Source organism: Artemia franciscana, chromosome 10 (genome assembly GCF_032884065.1).
Source record: "Artemia franciscana chromosome 10, ASM3288406v1, whole genome shotgun sequence".
Taxonomy (NCBI): Eukaryota; Metazoa; Arthropoda; class Branchiopoda; order Anostraca; family Artemiidae; genus Artemia; species Artemia franciscana.
In genome coordinates, this window is record NC_088872.1 from 28,284,491 (window position 1) to 28,307,147 (window position 22,657).

Here is a 22,657-nt window from a genome sequence, read left to right on the forward strand (position 1 = left end):
AATCTATATATATAAAAATAAGTTGTCTGTGTGTGTGTGTGTGTGTGTCGACTGACGTCATGTTTGTCGACTGACGTCATTATAAGGATTGAGCTGTATGCGTCATGAAGTTGTTTTTCGACTGACGTCATGTTTGTCAACTAATGAAATTACATTCCGGGACACCGGGACAGAAATGACGACCGGGACACAGGGAATATAAATGACGACCGGGAACCTCAAAGACAAATTACAGACTGGGACACCCGGACACAAATCACGACCGGGACACAGGGAATATAAATGACGACCGGGACATAGGGACACAACTACAACGGGGACGCCGGGGGCACAGGCGGGATATATAAATGACGACCGGGACACAGGGATTGTTCGAATAGAAATTACAGACCGGGACAAAAATTACGACCGGAACACCGGGACACAGGGAATATAAATGACGACCTGGACCCTCAAAGAGAAATTACAAACTGGGATACCGGAACACAAATGACGACCGGGACACAGGGACAGCTTTTTTATTTTTTTTATTAGTTTTTGCCTTTTTTTAGTTTTTTCAGTTTTGACGTCACCTGATCCAGTTTTTTCAGGTGACGTCACCTGATCCATCCACAGATCCACACACAGACAACTTATTTTTATATATATAGATATATCTCTATTCATAGGTGGGACACAAGGACACATCTACAATGGCGCGTAACTAATATGGCGCGTAACGACTTACGTGCGCGGGGGCGCTTGGGGGGGGGGGCGCGAAGCGCCCCACCAACTAGGTGTATATTAACAGCTAGTTAATATATAAAAACAGATTTAACGTAATAACATGGTACAAAGCTCCCTAAGCATATTAATAAGAAGATCTATCGTAAAATGACACATAGGAGCTCTTGCAGAACGATTTTGAATGTTTAAAATCCTTTCCATACAATTATCCCTTACGTTCTCTCTCGAAGGAACAGTTTTTGTCTTCCCTTAGTTTCATCACAATATTAATTACTACATCATGCCTTATACACATTTTTCTTCGAGGTTTCATCACTGTCTTTTCGAGTATATTTTGCGATATCTCTGTAGAGAAATCACTCTTTTCTATGTGTCTTTTTTTAGGTTCCTGTTCCTTTTCTGACAAAACGAACCTCTTTTCGTATGATATTCCTCGTGCCCTGTATAAATTTCTCTTCATATCAGCCGAGATTCTGCTCTTCATTTCTTCCACATTAGTCTCGTCTATTCTAGAGTCCACGATATCTAAATTTGTTGTATTAGGCTGATAAGAATTGTTGAACTTATGATAATGCCCTTTACATATAAAACAGTTGCAAGATATTTCCAAGTCAATATGTTCATCAATATTAACGCTCAGCAGACTTTTTTCAAACCGAATTGAAATTTGTCGGGGGCTATATAGGAAATTCCCCAAGAAGAACCTAGTATAGTGACATTAGCGCCACGAACCCATAGCAATAGGGTTGGGAACTAAAATTTCTAACTGTATATCGACACTAGAATACCCCTGTATATCGACGCCATGAATACCCTAGCGGCTGGATTGCGAACTAAAATTTCCAAATGTGTATCGACACTAGCGCCACATGTCCCAAAGCAGCGGGATTGCGAACTAAGTTTTCAATAATATATCGACACTACACAATTCCACAAAGGATAAAATATTCCCTGAAATGTGTTAAAAAGGTCGCGCCCCAATGACCGCCTCTGTCGGTGTAATACAACAAAATTCGAAATAAGCCTACTCCAAGTGTATCCCACCTCCACCAATTTAACACTTGATCGGTAAATACCCAATATCACTTTGCCACTCTGTCTGTGAAGTTGAGTTTTCATGTACTGGCCTTATCAAACCGAGAAAACAGTAAAAAATATGAAACAAATCTTAAAATACGGATAACTATGACATATCAGTCATATTTCAGACATATTGAGAGGGGGCAAATATTTTCTTTGTATTTCAGCCATTATTACATTTTGAATAGTAGTTACGAGCCTAAAAAAAAAATTAGATTTGTGAAAAAAGGAGGGGAACACCCCTGTGAAAGTCATAGAATCTTAATGGAAATGATCCAAAAAAAATTATCTAATTAACTTTTCAAATTTTGGTTTTCACAAGAGGGTTCTGAGATACTGAACTTGCCATATGTTGAGAGATTAATGTACAAGTGGTAAGCTGGTAAACATCGTCTCTGGGGCATATTTGAAAATAGAATGAAAATAATGGAGGAGAGTCCTATGGAAATAAATTTTTAGAAATTGTACGTTTGTGACCATACATGGAAAAAACAATCTTTGAAGAAACGGTAATATGAAACCCCTCATTAAAGTTAAAAGTTGTCTCAGTAAATTTGATTGATTATGACATGTCATACTAAGGGTCGGAACTAAATTTTCTTTGCCAGGGTATGCAACGTTTTTGACAAATAAAATTTCCTGGAATTCTAAGGATAACATATGACACAAAATACAAGAACATATTTTCCATGTGATTTTGTTTATGGAAGTTTGAATGCTACGCAGGTGAGCTTAGAACTAGATTAAAGGTTAGATGCCGCCTAGACTTTGCCTCTCAGGAAAACAAATGTTCGCATTCGAGAAAAATGGTGTACTCTCCCGACATACTATCCAATATATTTCCCAACTATCAAATACATTGGACAACTTTCCAATATATTTACCACTAGCAAATATATTGGATAATTTTCCAATATATTTGCAAATCCGAGAGTGATTAACAGTGAATAACCTGAAATAACCTTAACACAATAAAAATGCGAAAACTGGATGAAAATGCGACAGGGAAGATACACCATATCGAGAAACCTAAAGACCCATCGAAAAAAAAGAATCGCATGTACTCCATAGGGAAATGTGGTGTAGGCTAAATTGATAGCAGGCTTTCTACTTTTCACGCTTCCTGAAATAACAGACCCCTTCAACACAGATACTTGACAGTTCTTCCTGGTCAAATTATTCGATTTTTCTGGATATTCAATGAACGGTTAGATAATTATGAATTATGTCATTTTACACACTTAGTAAATTTTAGAAAAAATTTAGTAAACTCCCTTAATTTTGTATTTAATAATGTTTTTTTATACTTTAATAACACTATCGTAATTTTACATTTGGGAAATTTTGCACGGGGCGGGAGATTACGCAGGGGAGGGCATTTACCATATAAAATAAATTTGATTTGTATACCTTATTTCGGTTCTTTGCATATGTAATCAAAATGAAATAAATAGATAATTTTGATAAAAGTAGGGTAAAGGACAGCTATATTCAATCTTGGATTAATCCCCAGATTGTAGATTGTAGGAAAATCTACGATAATTGTGGAAACCATGACATTTGAAAAAAAAACAATGTCTACCAATTCAGGGTATTATCCTGTTTTCCGATTTATGAAATGAAGGTGAATTGCCAGATATAATTTGCTGAGGGTGGTATTTTTACGCGGGGTTGGTAGAGGGGAACACACTTCCCGGAATTATAAATTTGTTTTTCAGTAAACTTTTATCTTATTAAATTTCAGTAAACAATACTTTTCAAATTACAAATGTTGTCGTTATTTTACATGAGAGGAAAATTTTCTGCGGGGAAGGGGAGGGCTGATTTTTTATATTAAAAAAAAAATCGATATCTTCTTCTAACTCTTTATATATGTAACCAAAATAACTAAATTAGTTAATTTATGTAAGGTAGAGGACAATTTTATTCAGTCTGGGTTTAATTTTATTGTGGAAAGCAGGAAGTTTAGAGGAATCGATGTTCTTATTCAACAGTTCAGTACTTTATATTTTAATCGATTTATAGAATGAAGGAGAACTGTCGCGAAGAAATTTTGTACGAGGGGAAGGGTGGAAATTTTCCACGGAGGGATATTCCATAGTTGAATATACCATTCTTGGGGATAATTTCCTTAAAATTTTCATTTAAAAATACGATTGATATTAATACGCCGAGAAAGCTTTCCGAGGGGAAGAACGAAAATTTTCCGCGAGGGAGAACTTTTTGGGGGAATCTTCCGTAGGGGAGAGGGTTTTCCATATGGGAGAATTTCTGAGATTGATTTTTGCTGAATTTTCATTTTTTTTTTTTAAGGTCACAGGGACGGATAAGCTATAAACATTACAAAAGAGAAAAAGTTAAAAATGTATTTCGTTTCCAGTAAAGTGAACATTATGTAATAGTAACATGCAGCACGTTATAGTAGTAGTAGAAGTAGTATGCGTAAAATACTTTTAGTTTAATTGTTTTTAATTGTTTTAAAAAGTAGAATTGTGGCAAAAAGTCAAACTTTAGCGTAAAGAGCGAGGGATTGTGGAGGGGACAACCCATTTCATATACGGAGTAATTTCTGTTCGTTTTAAGTTTTAATGTCGCTCCTTAATTTCAGCTAAAAAAATTAGTTTTTTTTTAATTTAATTTTAGTAACATTAGTTTTTTTTAATTTAATTAGTATTGGTAGTAGTAGTATCAAAAGTAGTATTTAATTTAATTTCTGAACGTTTTTGAATTAATGCATGTTTGGTTTTGGCTCTCCGCACATAAATTATTAAAATGAAATTTGCATATTAATTCCTTTTTTGCATAATACTTTAGCATAAAGAGCAAGGTATTTATCTCCTCCTAAATACCTCGCTCTTTATGCTAAAGTATTTGTAGAACCCCTCATATGCGTAATAATCTCTGTTCGTTTTAAGTTTCAATGCTACTTCTTCCTTTCATTTAAAAAAACGTTTTCATGTTTATTTTTCATTGTTTTCTTATAGTAATGCTAGAGAATCCTGCGCCCTTTTCATTGAATTTTTCTTCCCCCATGACAGATTCCTCCAAGGAAAAATCCTCCAACATAGCCCCCTCTCCTCAGCCCCACCCCCAAATAAAATAAAATAAAATCCCCCTAAAAACGTCTGTACACTTCCCAATAACCATTACTATATGTAAACACTGGTCAAAGTTTGTAACTTGCAGCCCCTCCCCCAGGGATTGTGGGGGAGTAAGTCATCCCCAAAGACATAGTTATTATGGTTTTCGACTATGCTGAACAAAATGGCTATCTCAAAATTTTGATCCGTTGACTTTGGGAAAAAAATGAGCGTGGGAGGGGGCCTAGATGCCCTCCAAATTTTTTGGTCACTTAAAAAGGGCACTAGAACTTTTCATTTCCGTTAGAATGAGCCCTCTTGCGACATTCTAGGACCACTTGGTCGATACGATGACCCCTGGGAAAAAAAAAAAAAAAAATAAACACGCACCCGTGATTTGTCTTCTGGCAAAAAATACAAAATTCCACATTTTTGTAGATAGGAGCTTGAAACTTCTACAGTAGGGTTCTCTGATACGCTGAATCTGATTGTGTCATTTTCGTTAAGATCCTACGACTTTTAGGGGGTGTTTCCCCCTATTTTATTTTCTCAGGCTCGTAACTTTTGATGGGTAGGACTAACTTTGATGAAACTTATATATTTAAAATCAGCATTAAAATGCGATTCTTTTGATGTAGCTATTGATATCAAAATTCAATTCTTTAGAGTTTTGGTTACTATTGAGCCGGGTCGCTCCTTATTGATAACCTGTACGCGTAGAGTGTAATTTGATTTAGTCCAACATGGCTATCAATTTTACCGGAAAGTTCCACCTTAATACCCTTGGCTTGGAAGCAGTAAAACTCTTAGTAGTAGAAGTAGTAGCAGTAGTATTGGTAGTAGTAGTATCAAAAGTAGTATGAGCTAATAAAAATAATAATAATAATATAATAAAATAATAATAATATTAGTAGAAGCAGAAGCAGTAGTAGTGGTAGTGTCTGCATAGTGCCTTAGGATCAACATCATGATAGTTTCAACTTATGGCTCTAACTCGTTCCTGATACATTGCTTATACACCCTTTTTGCAACCTGCATGCATATAGTGTTTTTTTTATTTAGCCCAACATCCCAATAAATATTCGCTGAAAAATTTCACCTTAATACCCTTGGCTTAGAAGCAGTAAAACTCTTGGTAGTAAAGGAAGTAGCAGTAGTAGTATTAGTAGATGTAGAAGTAGTTGTCCGCATAATGCCTTGGGTTCAACATCCCCCTTAACATATCCTGATAGTTTCGGCTCAATGCTCTAACTCGTTCCTGAGATATAGCTTATACACCCTTTTTGCAACCTGTATGCATATAGTGTGTTTTGATTTAGTCCAACACACACTCAACATTCGCTGAAAATTTCCACCTTATACATTTCGCCTTAGGCACCCCACTCAAGCTTCCCTGAAGCTTTCACCGTTATAACCTAAGTCTTAGTAATAGCAATAGTAGTACAGAAAGTAAGGGTGATACACTCTTTTGATAACCTGCAAGCACATAGTGTGTTTTGATTCAGTTGAATATACCTGAAATTTTCATCTTAATACCCTTAGCCTTAGTAATAATAAAAGTCGTAATTGCAGTCGTAGAATTAGTATTAGTAATAGTACCAGCAGTTGTAATGTACACATAGTGGCTTTTATTTGGTTCAACATGCCCCCAAAGTCACAACTTAATACCCTAAACCAATCCTGGGATATTGCTGATATGCCCTTTGGCAACCAGCAAGCATATAGTGTGTTTTGTTCCAGTTCAACATCGCTACAAAATTCCCTGATATTTTCACCTTAATACCCTTAGCCTTAGTGATAAGAGTATTAGTAGAAGTATCAGTACAATAATAGTATACACACAGTGTCATTTCATCAGTTCAACATCCCCTCTACATACCCTGAAAGTTTTCACCTAAATACCCTTAGCTTCAGTAATAGTAGTAGTTGTAGAAGTAGTAGTAGTAGGAGTAGTGGTAGTAGTAGTACACAAAATCTACCGTTCGATTAGTTTAATATTTTTTCGAAGAGGACAATGATCCACGGGGGGAGTTTCTTGGGGGAAATTTTTAATTACTAAGAATTTAAAAATGCGATCGTTATAAATACACAAGAGAAATTTTCCACAAGAGTGAATTTTCCAAGAGAGACTTCACGGGGGGAAACATTTTCTTTGGAGGAGAGTTTTCCACAAGCGGGATTTGCCTTAAATTTATCTTCTTTTAAGATTGCAGCAACGCGCAAAGAGTAAGCTATCAAAGTTATAAAAGAGAAAACGATTAACATATATTTTGCTTTCATCAAAGTGCACATTATGTTAGTAGTAAAAGTAGTAATAGCAGTATTATGTACTAAGTACCTTTTGGTTAATTCAACCTCAGCAAGCTTCAAATGCTTCGACTTAACATTCTAAGCTGTTCCTGGTAATTAGATTACTGATGCACCCTTCTGAAAACCTGAACCCAAAGAGTGTGTTTTGATGGAGTCCAACATTGCCATCAACATTCCCTGAAAGTTTTTATTTTAATGCCCTTAATACCTTAATTATGCATATAGTGTGTTTTGTTTTAGTCCAAAAGTCCCCTCAACATTCGCTTTAAGTTCCACCTTATACCCTTAGCCTCCAGCCTCCGCCTCAACATCCCTTAAAGGTTTCCCACTTATAACTTCAGTCTTAGTAATAATAGCAGCAGCAGTATTAGTAGAAGCAGTAGTGGTAGTAGTAACATGCAAATCATAAACCTTTTGTTGGTGGTCCTCACTCCCTGAACATACACTTTAGGTTTTGAACTTAATATCCTAAGCAGTTAAAGAAATATTACTGAAACGCTCATTTAATAACCTGCAAGCACATAGTGTGTTTTCAATCATTTCAGCATCATCTTCAACATCTCTAAAATTTTCACATTAACATCCTTAGATTTAGTAATAGCAATTTGTAGTAGTATCAGTAGCAGCAGCAATATGTTCATAGTGCCTTTTGCTTGGTTCAATATACCCCTCAACAAGCCATGACAGTTCCAAATTAACATTGAAACTTTCAAATGTTAATTTAATCAAAATGATAAATTGTCAAAGGAAACAGTTTCCTTTTAACAACCTGCAAGAACTAGATGTGTTTTGATTCAGTTCAACGTTCCCCGAAAGTTCCACCTTAATACCCTTAACAGAGAGAGAGAGAGAGAGAGAGAGAGAGAGAGAGAGAGAGAGAGAGAGAGAGAGAGAGAGAGAGAGAGAGAGAGAGAGAGAGAGAGAGAGAGAGAGAGAGAGAGAGAGAGAGAGAGAGAGAGAGAGGGAGAGAGAGAGAGAGAGAGAGAGAGAGAGAGAGAGAGAGAGAGAGAAAGAGAGGGAGAGAGAGAGAGAGAGAAAGAGAGGGAGAGAGAGAGAGAGAGAGAGAGAGAGAGAGAGAGGGTTCTCTGATATGCTGAATCTAGTGGTGTGGTTTTCATTACAGTTGCTTGCGTTTTTGTTTTACCCCTTTTTCAAGATCAGCCAAATTTTTTCAGACTCGTAGCTTTTGAGGAGTAACATCAAAATTTGTGAATTGTATATATCTGGAATCACAATAAAAAGCCATTTTTTTATTCATTAATTGTAGTCTAAATTCCGTTTTTTAGAATTTCGGTTTTTAGTAGGCCTAGTCACTCCATAATTACTGTTCGTTATCACCAACAGAATGTTAAGCTTCGAAATGTTCTGACCAAAAATTTAGCTTATTGTTAGAAGAGACAATAAAGTGTCTTTTCCCAGGGCAACCTAATTTTTAAAGTCCATTCTCTGAATTTAAGTTCATCCAAACATCGTACTAGATACCGAAATAAAGCAATTATTTAGTCATGTATTTTAATTCGCTTTTAATTCAACTTATAAAAAGATTTCCTGATTAAAAGCTTAAGAACCTTCTATCACTTCTGATGTGAAATCATTGAAACTTGAAATATACCCTTTTGGGCAGCACTTCATAGGAGAATGTATTATAATTGTGCTACTTACGGTGTTGTATAGCAATAATTTGACCTTGAACAGGTAGGGGCTGATTTTTAAGGGTTGAGGGGGGCTGAGGGTTCTTAGTGTTAAGATAGGGAGCTGTGTATGCAGCAGCCCTGGATGATAAAAATAGTTTGTAAAATAAAAGATTGCTTTCAAACATATTTGTACCATATAATACTTCCTAGGGTATGTTCAAATATTAAAGCATAAATTACTGACAAGAAATTTCTTTTGCTTTACAAACGCCTATCTTGCACACGACTATAAGAAACTGTGGCTTGTTCCGGTGAAATGTTCTATCATTATATATTCCACCCATCTAGCATGGAAAATCCACGCATCGCAGTTCAGTAAAAAGTATTTTAGATGTACTTTAAACCTTAGACTACCGGATTTTATTTATTGTACATTAAAGAGAAACTACTGTATTTTTGTATGTAAGAAGATTAAAACACCACACTAAGTTCGAATGTTATGGTTAAAGTACCAAGTACATGTACAAAAACATGTGTCCCCTTGACAGATCTTAGGTCTATGTGTACCTTAAAACCAGAATTTTCTGCAATTCCACTTTTAGTTATTTTAAAAGAATAAAGATCTCAGGCCGGTTTCAGGTCACTGCCACATTTCTGCCACTGTTGCCACGTCAAGCCATGAACGTAATGAGCAATACTATGCAGTGAAATTTCACAGACTTTTCGTCGGTGAAATATCAAGCAATGACAACCTCTTGGATCTAAAGACAACTACACCTCCAAAGGAAAATCAAACCCTCTTAAGGTGTTTGATTCCACATGTTTGAGCTTGCTCTTTGCTAATAATTCTTCACCACGTTTTCTGTTTTTCAAAATTGGCGCTACTACCGACAACTGTATAACTCCATATGGAGGCCTTTTTCATTAGAAATTAGATCCTAATTTTTCCCAATTTTTAAAGATATATATTGTTGTGTAAGTGTCCACTGAACCAGTTCCAATAATCAGATTTTATTACCACTATCCTTGCTACATTAAGCAAGGTCGAAGCCAAATGTAAAAACACAAACACATTCTATATGGCTGAACCAGGAAGGTAAACATTATATTCGGTCCTTTGGTGCCTAACATGCAATCTTACCATTTCCTAATATTTTTCTATATCTATATTTCTCTTTTTGGGCAGGGGTCTGAAAAAACATCTCCTACCAAAAATTGGAGAAGCACACTTTATGTGCAATAGGGTTATAATACTACTACTACTCCTACAGGTATTAGATATCCTTTTAGAAAACAAAAGACCCACTGAGTATCATACATCACTTGCGGAAGCAGGCATAACAATGAACATCACAAAATTAATGACTTATTGTTGGAAAAGACATCCACACAAAGAAAATGATCGTGATTTTACGGTATGGCGCTTTTGACCAGTGAATCAGGGATAAAACGAAGAATAGGAGGATATAAATGACAGAGAATCCTTTTCTTACAGGTCATATTGTCAATTATGAGACTAAAATGGAAAAAGAATGGAATATTTATAGTAGCAGATAGAGACGATTTGAAAAAAATTATGTCTATTTTACTTAAAGTCTGAGAAGATTAAATTAATGTTAGCACAATGAATAAATAATTTAATTTGCCATTTATGCCGATGATTATTTTACTTTCTAAAATTATAAGTCCTTGAAAACAAATAAAATTGAAGAGAAGCCAAAAAAAACAACAAAAAAAACGAAAAAATACCCAGAAAGAACACAAACCCAAGCCCAAAATAACTAGAGATTAAAAGGAGTGCACGTGGTCAACGATATAGTGTAGAGTTACTAAATCCCTTAAATGTTTATAGTTTGGAAGGGTGGCAAAGTGGGTTCGTGGCCCCTCCAGTGTCTTCCATCCCTTCTATTGCCAGCCTTGTAGAAAAAAGTGGGATACTTTGCACCATGTTTGAATCGTAAGCATAATTTTACTTAAAGTCTGAGAAGATTAAATTAATGTTAGCACAATGAATAAATAATTTAATTTGCCATTTATGCCGATGATTATTTTACTTTCTAAAATTATAAGTCCTTGAAAACAAACAAAATTGAAGAGAAGCCAAAAAAAAACAAAAAAAACGAAAAAATACCCAGAAAGAACACAAACCCAAGCCCAAAATAACTAGAGATTAAAAGGAGTGCACGTGGTCAACGATATAGTGTAGAGTTACTAAATCCCTTAAATGTTTATAGTTTGGAAGGGTGGCAAAGTGGGTTCGTGGCCCCTCCAGTGTCTTCCATCCCTTCCATTGCCAGCCTTGTAGAAAAAAGTGGGATACTTTGCACCATGTTTGAATCGTAAGCACGAAAGGATTTTCGGCTGGTTCAATCGGAAAACTGAAGTGGGTCAGACGTGCTTCTGATGCCTTAGTACACTACACATCACCAACTTTTTAGCACAAATGTAAGCCTGTTACAAACTTTTTTGGATTAGTATCATAAAATAAGTTTCAACCTGCATGATTGAGAGACTAAAGGTTTTATTATCACCAACTTTATAGTTGAAGCACGGGTATTTGTCACCTTTGATTACGTTCATGTAAGTTTGAGTTCATATAAGGTTGAATCATACAAGAAGTACAGAAGTGCCACCTTTGAGGTAATAGACAGTTGTCGCAACAGAAAAAAGAGATGAATTCTGGTCGAGAATGAGTTAGATATTCAGTATTGGTAAAATGAGCGAAGAAAATCGAATTATCTAGGAAACATGGCAATGTCTCTCATCATTACAGAGATACAGAAGTTATATCAAGAGTTATATGACTGTTTCTCTTTTTAATTCAATTTCTTTTTTATTTTAGTTGATATTGTTATTTATTGGTTAATTAAATAAATATTTTTAAAGTTTTTTGGGGGGTTGTTCTACTTAAGAAGCATTATTTTGGCTTCGTATTTACGTTTTGGACCAAATTTTACGACTTGTATCTGCATAGTATCTGCGCTTCTAAAGGTATGAAACCATGGTGACATCGATCATTTTCCCGCATTGAGCATAGACAACTTCAAATGCATCATCTTCTTCACCATTCCCAAAAAGATTCAACTTCATTTCCTAAGCCGTTCCTGAGACATAGCAGACATACTCTTCTAACAACCTTGTACGCAAATAACGTCTTTTGGCTAAACCTCATCATGCCCTAAAAGTATCAACTTAATAACCTTATCCATCCCCGAGACATTGCAGATACGTCCTTTTAATAACCTTGGATTCTCAGTGTCTTTTGATTAGTTCAACATCCCCAACAATACACCTGAGAGATCCAGCGTAATGCCTTTAGCTTCTTATGGGATTTGCATAGACACCCTTAAGAAAATCTGGATACATAGATTGTCTTTTGATTTAGTTTTACATCCCCTTCAACGTTTCCTGGAAATTTCAATGCAATACCCAATTCCATTCCTCTTATATTGCATCTATGACATTTGGTCCCCTGGATAACGTTTTGAATTATAAACAAGTTTTCTGGTTTGTCTGCTTACCTGAAGTCTCTCAAATGCTTTTTTGACAACAGTCCTCTCTGATCCTTTGATTCCACCTCGTTTGTTAGATTGATTGGCATACTCTTTGTAAACGAGAGCGAAATTGAATGGTTCATCGTCCAACCGTTTTTTCAAAAGGAAAATTACTTGAAGCTGAAAAAGAATTACATTGTTAACTCGTAAAGGAGAGTTCATTCTGTAAGTAGATTAAGGTGGATCTCCGAGGTTTGAAGCAAATTCTATTTCCTATAGCATTGAAATACGCAACGAGATTTTCTCCTTTCTCATTGGCTTAATTGCTCTCTTGAGGGTTGTACCAGAATATTTAAATACTGTTGTTTATTACGATCGGATTTAAAGGGAATTTAAATTTTTTTCATATGTCTAATTGGTAACAGCTGACCATTGAAATTTGGTTGGTTACAAGTCAGATAACAGTTTAGCATTTGAATTTTCACAATGGGCAGAAAAAAAATAAGAACAAATAAAGGATGGGAAAACCTGAGACATTGGTAAGTTCTATTCCAACGTTATTGTAGTTTATATTACTTTTATTCATGTACAAGTTACATTTTCAAACAGTTCGTGGTAACGAACTGTAGTAAGGAGCGAAGGGGCTCAATAGTAACCAAAACTCTAAAAAACGAAGTTTTGATACAAATAGTTACATCAAAAGAATTGCATTTTAATGCTGATTTTAAATATATAAGTTTCATCAAGTTTAGTCTTACCGGTCAAAAGTTACGAGCCTAAGAAAATGTGCCTTATTTTAGAAAATAGGCGGAAATACCCTCTAAAAGTCACATAATCTTAACAAAATCACACCATCAGATTCAGCGTATCCGAGAACCCTACTGTAGAAGTTTCAAGCCCCTATCATAAAAAAAGTGGAATTTTGTATTTTTGCCAGAAGACAGATAACGGGTGCGTATTTTTTGTTTTTTCTTTGTTGTTTTTTTCCTCAGGGGTGATTGTATCGACCTAGTTGTCCTAGAATGTCGCAAGAGGGTTCATTCTAACGTAAATTAAAAGTTCTAGTGTCCTTTTTAAGTGACCGAAAAACTGGAGGGCACCGAGGCCCCCTCCAACGCACAGTTTTCTCCAAGGTCACCGGATCAAAATTTTGAGATAACCATTCTGTTTAACTCAGTCAAAAATCTAATAAATATGTCTTTGGGGATGACTAAATCCACATCAGTTCCCGGGGGAGGGGCGGCAACTTATAAACTTAGACCATTGTTTACACATAGTAGTTGTTAATTATGAAGTGTACAGACGTTTTCAGGGGGACTTTTTTGTGTTGGGGTTAGGGTGGGTCGGGGGGGGGGGGGCAGGTTACGTGGGAGGATCTTTCCATGGAGGAATTTTTCATGAGGGAAGAGAATTTCCATGAAGGGGTCGCAGGATTTTCTAGCATCATTTATAAAAAGACAATGAGAAAATTTTTTTTTTTCAAATAGAAGTAATGATCAACATTAAAACTTAAAACGAGCATAAAATATTACTTAAATAAGGGGGTTTGTCTCTTCCACAATACCTTGCTCTTTACGCTAAAGTATTTTCAGTAACTTCAATTAGTTATTCTACGGCCTTTGTGATTCAAGGGTCATTCTGAAAGATTTGGGACAAAATTCAAGCTTTAGTGTAAAGAACGAGGTATTGACGAGGGGGCAAACTCCCTCATATACGTAATAAAAATACACACATATATAAGTTCGTTACATAAGCTAATTCGTAAGGTACGTATGTTTATTACTAACAAAAACGTTTGTAAAAATATAATAAAAAAAATCTAGTTGTATTTTTAAGTAACCAAACATTTGGAGGTAACTAGGCCTTCTTTCCCCCCTTTTTTTTAGCGAAATCGTCCGATCAAAACTATGAGAAAGCCATTTAGCTTGTAATTAACATAAAATTGCTTCTCCAAACTAAACATCCGTATGATATATGGGTAGATTATAGCAAAATATATCCTGCAGAGTACATTCCGGCAGAATATGCTTCAATCTTTTGAGGATGCCAACTCCACGTGCAACTTTGGTGGAGATAATGTCGCTATGATGCTTCCACGATAGATTTGAATCAATATGGAAGCCGAGGGACCGCAGCTTTTCACCTAATAGAACTTTACTACTTACATCAACAGAATCACCCACTCTACAGAATGTCAGTAAGAATTTTTCTTTACATTCACACACAGCAAACTGAAACTTGTAAACATCTCTAATCTTTTGAGAGTAATATGAGCTTTTGCTATTAAATCATCTGCGGATTTTGCAAATACTGTTAGCAATATATGTATCCTTTAGATAAACGCGCGCCTTGTTCACATAAACTGAATCAAGTAAAGGGCCCAGCACAGACATTTTGCTATTTATAATGTTAGATATTGTTGTATGAGTGTCTACACCAGGTAACTACTTTACCCCATGAAATACAAGGCTATCAAGCATGGACTCCTGATCATAATTATCAAGCTTTTTTCTATTCGACCGATTCTCTCCTCCAAATTTTCAATTTGAAATCTCAGACTAACAAGAGCCTGCTCAATTTTGCAAACTTTGGATTAAACTCGAGCGTGATTGAATCATAAACCTGGCTGATTATCAGTTCAATACCTTCTTTGTTCAATGAATTTGGGTCATTAGACGGTTAATTTGAAAAAATGAGGTATTTTTAAGTTACGAAGGAGTGATCGAATCTTAATGAAATCTCATATTTAGAAGGATCTTGCAACTCAGATCTTTTATTTTAGATCTGGCTGAATCCAGTTTCATTGGGAGGAGTTGTGGGGGGGGACCGGAAATCTTGGAAAACGCTTAGAGTGGAAAGGTCACGATGAAATTTGGTGGGAAGAATAAGCACACATCCAAGATACGTGACTGACATAACTGGACCGGATCCTCACTCTTTGGGAGAGTTGGGGGGAGGGTAATTCGGAAAAATTAGAAATATGAGGTATTTGTAATCTATGAACTGGTGATCAGATCTTAATGAAACTTGATATTTAGAAGGATCTTGTGCTTCAGCACTCTTATTACGAATACCGACCAGATCCGGTGACAGTAGGCGGAGTTGGATGGGGAAACCGAAAATCTTGGAAAATGATTAGAGTGAAGAGATCGGGATGAAACTTGGTGGGTAGAATAAACAAATATCGTAGATACGTCATTGACGTAACCGGACTGGATCCGCTCTCATTTGGGGGAGTTAGAGGGGTCTAGTGCTTTGGCGAGTTCGGTGCTTCTGGACGTGCTAGGACAATAAAGATTGGCAGGCATGTCAGGGACCTGCACAAACTGACTTGATAAAGTCGTTTTCCGCGATTTCACCATCTGGGGGAGTGAAGGGAGAGGAAAAATTAAAAAAATGAGGTATGTTTAACTTACCAGTGGGGATCAGATCTTAAGGAAATTTGATATTTAGAAGGACCTGGTGTCTTAGAGCTCTTATTTTAAATCCCGACCGGCATTAATTATCTGATTTTCCTTTTCAATGAATCCATTGATTCTTAGAATTTTGCTAGAGCTCATACCATATGAGCTCTTGGTTCTTCCGACCTCGTCATAAGTGCCATATGAGCTCTTAGCTCTTGTTTTTTTTTTTTTCAGGAAGAAAAACTTGCCCGAACAAGAAAGTTTACCAGAACAAGAAAAATTTCCAGTGTCTCCAAATTGCTCCAGGCTTTCCGAAACTCCGAATCCGGTTTTAACTATTATAGATGATTCTACGGTTAGTAAAAATGCGCCATCTGGTAGCTCTTGCGATTTTGGTTCGCCAGGAGAACACTTTGGAATCGATTTGTCTGGAATTCCAGATGTAAATTGTATAGTCAACTTGCGTCATCTGCTTAGTGAGTTTATAGAAGCAATAAAACATCAGTTCAATTGCAAGGACGGGAAATCAAAGCTTTGCGTGAAAGAAATTAAAAACACTGGACTCCAAACAAAGCTCGTCATTATCTGCCAAGACTGTGGCTGGAAAAAGCGAGTAGAAGGTGAGCCGGAAGCCCCCCTCACTACTGTAAAAGAATACCTAACAAATTTCAGTGAACAGATATTAGGTAACAAAAAAGAGAAGATCAGCAATTTACGAGGCAACGTGAACGTGAAAGCTGTATGGGGTATCATGGGGACCGGAGGAGGCTACGCATCTTTGAACGAATTATTAAGTGTATTGGGAATAAAAAATATGAATCCGAAAACGTTTATGAATTTAGAACGCTTAGTTGGTAACGCATGGATGGATGCACTATCAGTTGTCTTAGAAGAAAATGGTCGTGAATCCCTGAAATTAGCCATTCATGAGGACAGGTTTATCAACGATTTTTTCTGGACTAAGGTCATCTGTGATGGTGGCTGGAATAAACGCAGCAAAGGACACGATTATACTGCAAAAGGTTGTGTTGGGGTAATCATTGATGTCTTTACGAAAAAATTATTATATGTAGGAATAAGAAATAAATATTGTTACCTCTGCTTCAGCTCAAAGAAGGCAAACCAGAAAGTGAAAGATCATGTTTGCTTTATGAACTACAATGGTCCCTCGAAGAGCATGGAAACCGACATTCTTGTTGAAGGTTTTCGCCAAAGTGAAGCCATGAATAACCTTCAGTATTTACAATACATCGGAGATAAAATAAAAAAAGTTTTTTCAACTGAAAGTAAGGAGCAAGATTAAGACTTAAACGAGCAGAAATTATTCTGAATATGGTGCGAGTTTCTCCTTCCTCCACCATCGCACTTTACCCTAAAGTCTTAAAATTATTTAAAAATACTTCTCACTGAAATTCAACGGCCCTTATGTTTCAGGAGTCGTTCTTAAGAAATCGCGATAAAAGGTCAAACTTTAACGTAAAATTCCAGGGACTAAGGAAGAAGCAACCACCATCAGAAACGGAACAACTTCCGTTCCCTTAAGGTTTCAATGTTACTTCTTACTTTCAGCTATTTGATTGATTAGATGTAAAAAAGTTTTTTTTTCAAATAGGATTAAAAGGGGATGCCAAAGCTCAAAACTAAAAAAAGTTAAACCCCATCCCCAATTCTTCCATTAACTTGTGCCATATTAAGATTATGTTCAATTTGCATAATATCCTGACACTTCAGCGTAAATGATAGTGAGTTTGGGAGGACATCAGTCCACCTCATTTACAGGAATACTTGTGTTGGCTTCAAAGTTTCAATGTTGCTCTTTACTTTCAATGGAGAAAATTCATTTTATATTTAATTTTTTTCCGGTTTTGATATTATATCAATGCTATAGGAAACATAGGTGGAAATTTCTTTTCATTCCCCCTCTAACACACAGTTGATTATTTACGCTAAAGATTAACTTTTGCATAAAATGCTTTGAGAATGAACTCCGTTCCTGAAATAGTTAGGATTTTTCTGGCCCAAATTTTTTTTCAATGGGCAGGGCTCATTGAAAAAAAAATTACTCCCTGGGTATACCGCTACCCCTTCCACCTCTGTCAGGTAAGGATGTTAATGTAATATTTCATTCCAATTAAAATGCTAAAACTATGAGAGAGTTGCTGTTGTCCCCTCATCATCTATATTGCACACTAAGAATTAATCTGAAGGATTTGTTGAATCCTTGAAAAACCAATTTTTGAAGCTTCAGGCATCTCCTTCCCGAATAATTGAATTCATTAGCTCCCTCTAATGATTCGTGCGTAAATATGCAATATTGTATGACTACTGGTACTGCTGCATATTACGTTTTATGGTAACTGCTCATTTTGCATCGGCTGCATGCATGTTTAGAGACCTTGTGACAACATGACCTTTAGAAATGGAAAGTTATTTAAACATATTTTAAATATATTATCTATGCTATCTAGGAGTATAGCTATCTTTGAGTTTTATTCAATAGAGTTTTGGCTCTATCCCTTTAAAAGATTGGTTGTAAGATCTTCTCAACAAAACCGGGGAAATGAAAAACTTAAAATTCAATTTTAATATTTAAGGCCCCCTTCGTCCTCAGAAAAATATTTTAAAAGAAGCTTTTTAAATATTTGGATGATAGTCAAGGATGACTAGAGCATTACCAATATCAAAGCGCTTTTAAACCAATGTTGCACTTGAATTTGAGAAATGGGGGCTGCATGAACAAGTGGCAGCCTCCCTCATTATTATTACTATTATTAGGTGGGGTGGACCCACTATCAGTGGGTTGGGGCTCAGGCCTTCAAGACCCATTGTCTCTGCCCCAAAAACTATACTCTATTTATGGTTAAGAGGGGGGGGGGCAATTATGGGTTTGGCCCCCACCCTTACCATATATCTTGCCAGGTGTCGGACCTCCCCTTTCCTTACTATGTCCCCCAGCTTAATAATAGCATTATGAAATACCTCAAGCCGGTGGCGAATCCTAGCTAGATATTCTTCTATCAAATGCCTTCTTGTTTCCACGGTAGCCATCTCACATTTTTGGCATAATGGGAATCCCCCTCCCCCTCTTATTCAGGAAAGATGTTTCTCGAAATGTCCAATTCCTGCTATGGCTTCTGTAACCACTCTCTTCTCAGACCTTTTCAGTCGTAGAAAATGTTTAGTCAGGGTGGGGTTGAATTTCAGGAGTAAAACCTTCATTTCCTTACAACCCACCTTTCTCAGCCAATTTTATTCCACTCTCTCATTGCTCCAACCCCACACTGCTGCATTCGCACAACTCTGAGAAATTGGAATAAAAGGTTCTGGGTCATAATATCTAACTGATGTCCAAGCCCTAGCTGCTTCATCTGTCACGTCATTACCCTTTATTCCAGAATCCTCAGGGACCCATATAAGGATGGCCAAGCTCTTCAGGGCTTCATAGCATTCCAATTCTCTATTCTGCCGAGTCTTTATGTTCTGAAGAGCTTTAAGGCATGATTGATTGTCAGTTAAGACACATATATCTCTTCCTGTGCTTCCTATTTCCAACCAGTTTTCCAGCTGCTCGCTCTATTCCAATTGTTTCAGCCTGAAAAACAATAGAAAGTTTTCCCAGGTGATAACTGATTACCTTCTTGTCCACATCAGAAGTATTCTGATATATTCCTACCCTTGTCCCCGGCTTTCCATCTAACTGCGTGCCATCAGTATAACATATTATCGCGTTACTTTGGTGCAGCAGCTCCATCTCCTGCTCCATTTACTTTCTGTCCTTCATGGCAATTTGGAATTGCCTCTCCGGTTTTACTGTTGGAATGGTATTGTCTTTAGGTATCTGCAGCTCCTTGCACTGAAGCAATGAGCCACAGTTTCCAGCATGGTCTTTACTTTTCATATTTCGTATCTGCTGTCTTTGGGTCTATTGGCCGTTTATCTGTGGCATAACATCATTTTTTTAATGCTTCTTCCTCTAAAAACTTTCCATGGGTAGAAGTCCCTAGATAAACTCCATGAATGCCGGAGCGGTTCCATGATATGCTGATGCAACTATTAGGCAAGCTAGCCTTTGCACCCTTATTAAGGGGGGTATACGACTCGCAATTCGGGTTGAATTGACCCAAAACACCTTTCCCTATAAGAAAATCGATATAATTACCGTCTTTCAGCTTTCCAGCTCAGTTGGTGATCGATTATGACCTCTAGGTATGTCACCTACTTTTTAAGGGATAATGGGAGATCATATATTTTTAAAGCAAATGGACCTAGCCATTTCCTCTTTTTTGTGATTACTACTACTTCACTCTTTTCAGGTGCTAAGCTTAGTTTATGATTCTGTGACCATATTTGGATTTTGTCCAGCATGTGCTGTCCCAATTCAAACAGTGTCCTTCGGCATTTTTCTCTGAGTAAGGGTATTAGGTCACCCGCATATGCCAGGCTACATCCAGATTGTTGTTTTAATAAATCCAGCAGGCTGTTCATGACAAGGTTCCAGATATATGGGAGATTACCCCCCCCCCCTCGGGGCATCCTTTGTGAACTGTCTTTAATTTTTTTATTCCCTTTAGCTTAACGACTAACTATTGATTCCTGAGCATATAAGAAATCTTTGTAAGAATAGATCTATCTAGTCTTGCTTCCTCCATTGCCATTTCTATAGATTGAAAAACAAAACATTAGCAAACGCTCCTTCTATGTCAAGGAATGTTTGTTTAAGGCGTATTCTTTACATTCTAAAGCTTACTCTACTTGCCACACCAATTGTTGAACTGCAGCGTCTGTAGAGCATCCTATCTTAAATCCCATTTGCTTATCGGATATCGTAATCTTGGTGTCATGATTACTTAACAGAAACCAATGGATCAATGGTTCCATCATTTTCCATTGAAAGGAGATTAATGTAATCATCCTATAAGACCGGGGGCTTGAGTAGTCCTCTTTCCCTGGTTTATGTATGAAAACGCTCCTTGCCTTGAGCTATGTACGGGGGACATAGCCCAAAGCGAGGCTTCTCTTTGCAATACCAATATAATATGTTTGTATTTCCTCCCATCTTTTTTCGAATGTTATAGGGAATATCCTGTCGTCTATAGGAGCTCTAAGGTTGAAAATCATCCACAGCTTTTTTGATCCGGTCCTCCCTTACCATTCGGGACGCTAGCTCCTCCTCCATGTTTGGGTTTATAAAATAAGCTGGAAGGGGACTACTTTCTTCAGGGTCTTTTACATGTATTTCGAGCATGCAGTTCAGGGTTTTTTCCGAGACCGCTGTGAGAGTACCATCCACTCTCGCCATACTTCCCAGGGACGCTAGCTCCTCCTCCATGTCTGGGTTTATAAAATAAGCTGGAAGGGAACTATTTTCTTCAGGGTCTTTTACATGTATTTCGAGCATGCAGTTCAGGTTTTTTTCTGGGACCGCTGTGAGAGTACCATCCACTCTTGCCATACTTCCCAAGAGTGCCCGGTGATCTTTCTTTAGGTTTTTACTAGCCTATTAGTAGCTTCATCCCACTTCATACTTTCAGAGAAACTCCTCAATGAGGTTCTCTTTGCTCTCCTTATTTCCTTTTGCAGGAGTTTTGGACCTTCTCAGTAAGTGCCCCACTCTTCAGGATTATTCGTTCGGATACCAGTTCTTAGCAGCCTTAAGGTCAGTTTTCTTCTTTGCTTTAATTCTAGAGTCCACCGTTATTGCCTTGGTCTCCCTCTTCAACAAGTGTCGGAGGGGTCGCTTGTTTCAACGCATTGTCAATTCTCTCTGTGAGTCTTTCAGTCTCCTTGCCTAGATCTTCTTGGGTTATTCAAGGGTTGAAAGACAGATTGGCAATACGTATTCGTATCCTCTTTCATGCGTATCGGTGCTTCCCCACAATTTGTGATGGGCATTTGCATCACATGACAGAATTAGGGGAATCTTCTCAGCTTTACAGTATACCACAAGTTCCAATACTTTCTTTGGTGGCGGTTTCTTATCATGTGGCATGTAAACTTAACTAAATACGCCATGTTCATGGCCAATCAGATTTTTCACCAGAACAGCTACTACATCCCTAGAGCAATATTTAGACAACTGTCAAGTATCAAATCTTTTGAATGATAAATATACGCTCTAAGAGCGATGCTCACCTAATTTTGTTCATGGAATTTAGCTCCTTTAACCTTCCCCGTGATCTTTCCTCCGAAGATCCATGGCTCCCGGACCATTGCAAAGAATGTCTGCATTTTTGCAAGCACCCTCCCAAGATTATAAGAGGCGGCTTGGCAGTGGTGTACATTGATCTGCCAGTACTCTACCCCACGGCTCATATGCTGGCATCATTTCAATTTAGCCAGAACTGGAAGGTTCCGCTCTATCATTTGCTGGGCTGGATTACACGGGCTTATTGTAGAGAGGATTGAGGACACTGTGTCCCCTCATTCCAATGGGTGAATCGGAAGCTTCTCCACTTCAGGGAACAAGTCCACATCATATGTCACGTGGAGGTAGATCTTTCCCTCATTGACACGGATCTAGGTCACTTCAATTTGCTCTTTATTGAGGAAACAATTGCAGGCCACCAACACCCCTATGAGCTTCTCCGGTAACACGACATTCGGATTTTCAATAGAGAAACTTGTTCTCGGAGTTGCATCTCTTGGGGCGAGGGTGACAAATCCTGATCCAACCCGTTTACAACCTCCGTAATCCAGGATGCCATCTTCTCATCCTAGCATCTCCCTTTTGTAATGCCCTACTCCAATCTTTTGGAGGCGAAATCAGAACCGAAGTCTAGATTGCCATCCATGATTTTGACCTCAACGGCTTCCATTAATAGGACGACATCACTTTCTTAGAGGGGTTACCAGTCACTTTTGCTTACCCTTACGGGCATCAATTTGGCTACTTCAGCAAAGACCCCCTTTTCTCTCAGGGCCCCATAAAT

General features: G+C 37.3%; 1 protein-coding gene across 2 annotated transcripts in view; it reads right to left on the minus strand.

The window, feature by feature from the left end:
* Nucleotides 1-22,657, minus strand: part of LOC136032024 (origin recognition complex subunit 4-like) — a 218,236-nt gene that overhangs the window by 31,409 nt on the left and 164,170 nt on the right. For both annotated transcript variants that reach the window (XM_065712104.1, XM_065712102.1), the window contains exon 8: nt 12,352-12,504. In XM_065712104.1, the coding sequence (XP_065568176.1) occupies nt 12,352-12,504 (153 nt within the window). The remainder of the gene's footprint in view (nt 1-12,351; nt 12,505-22,657) is intronic.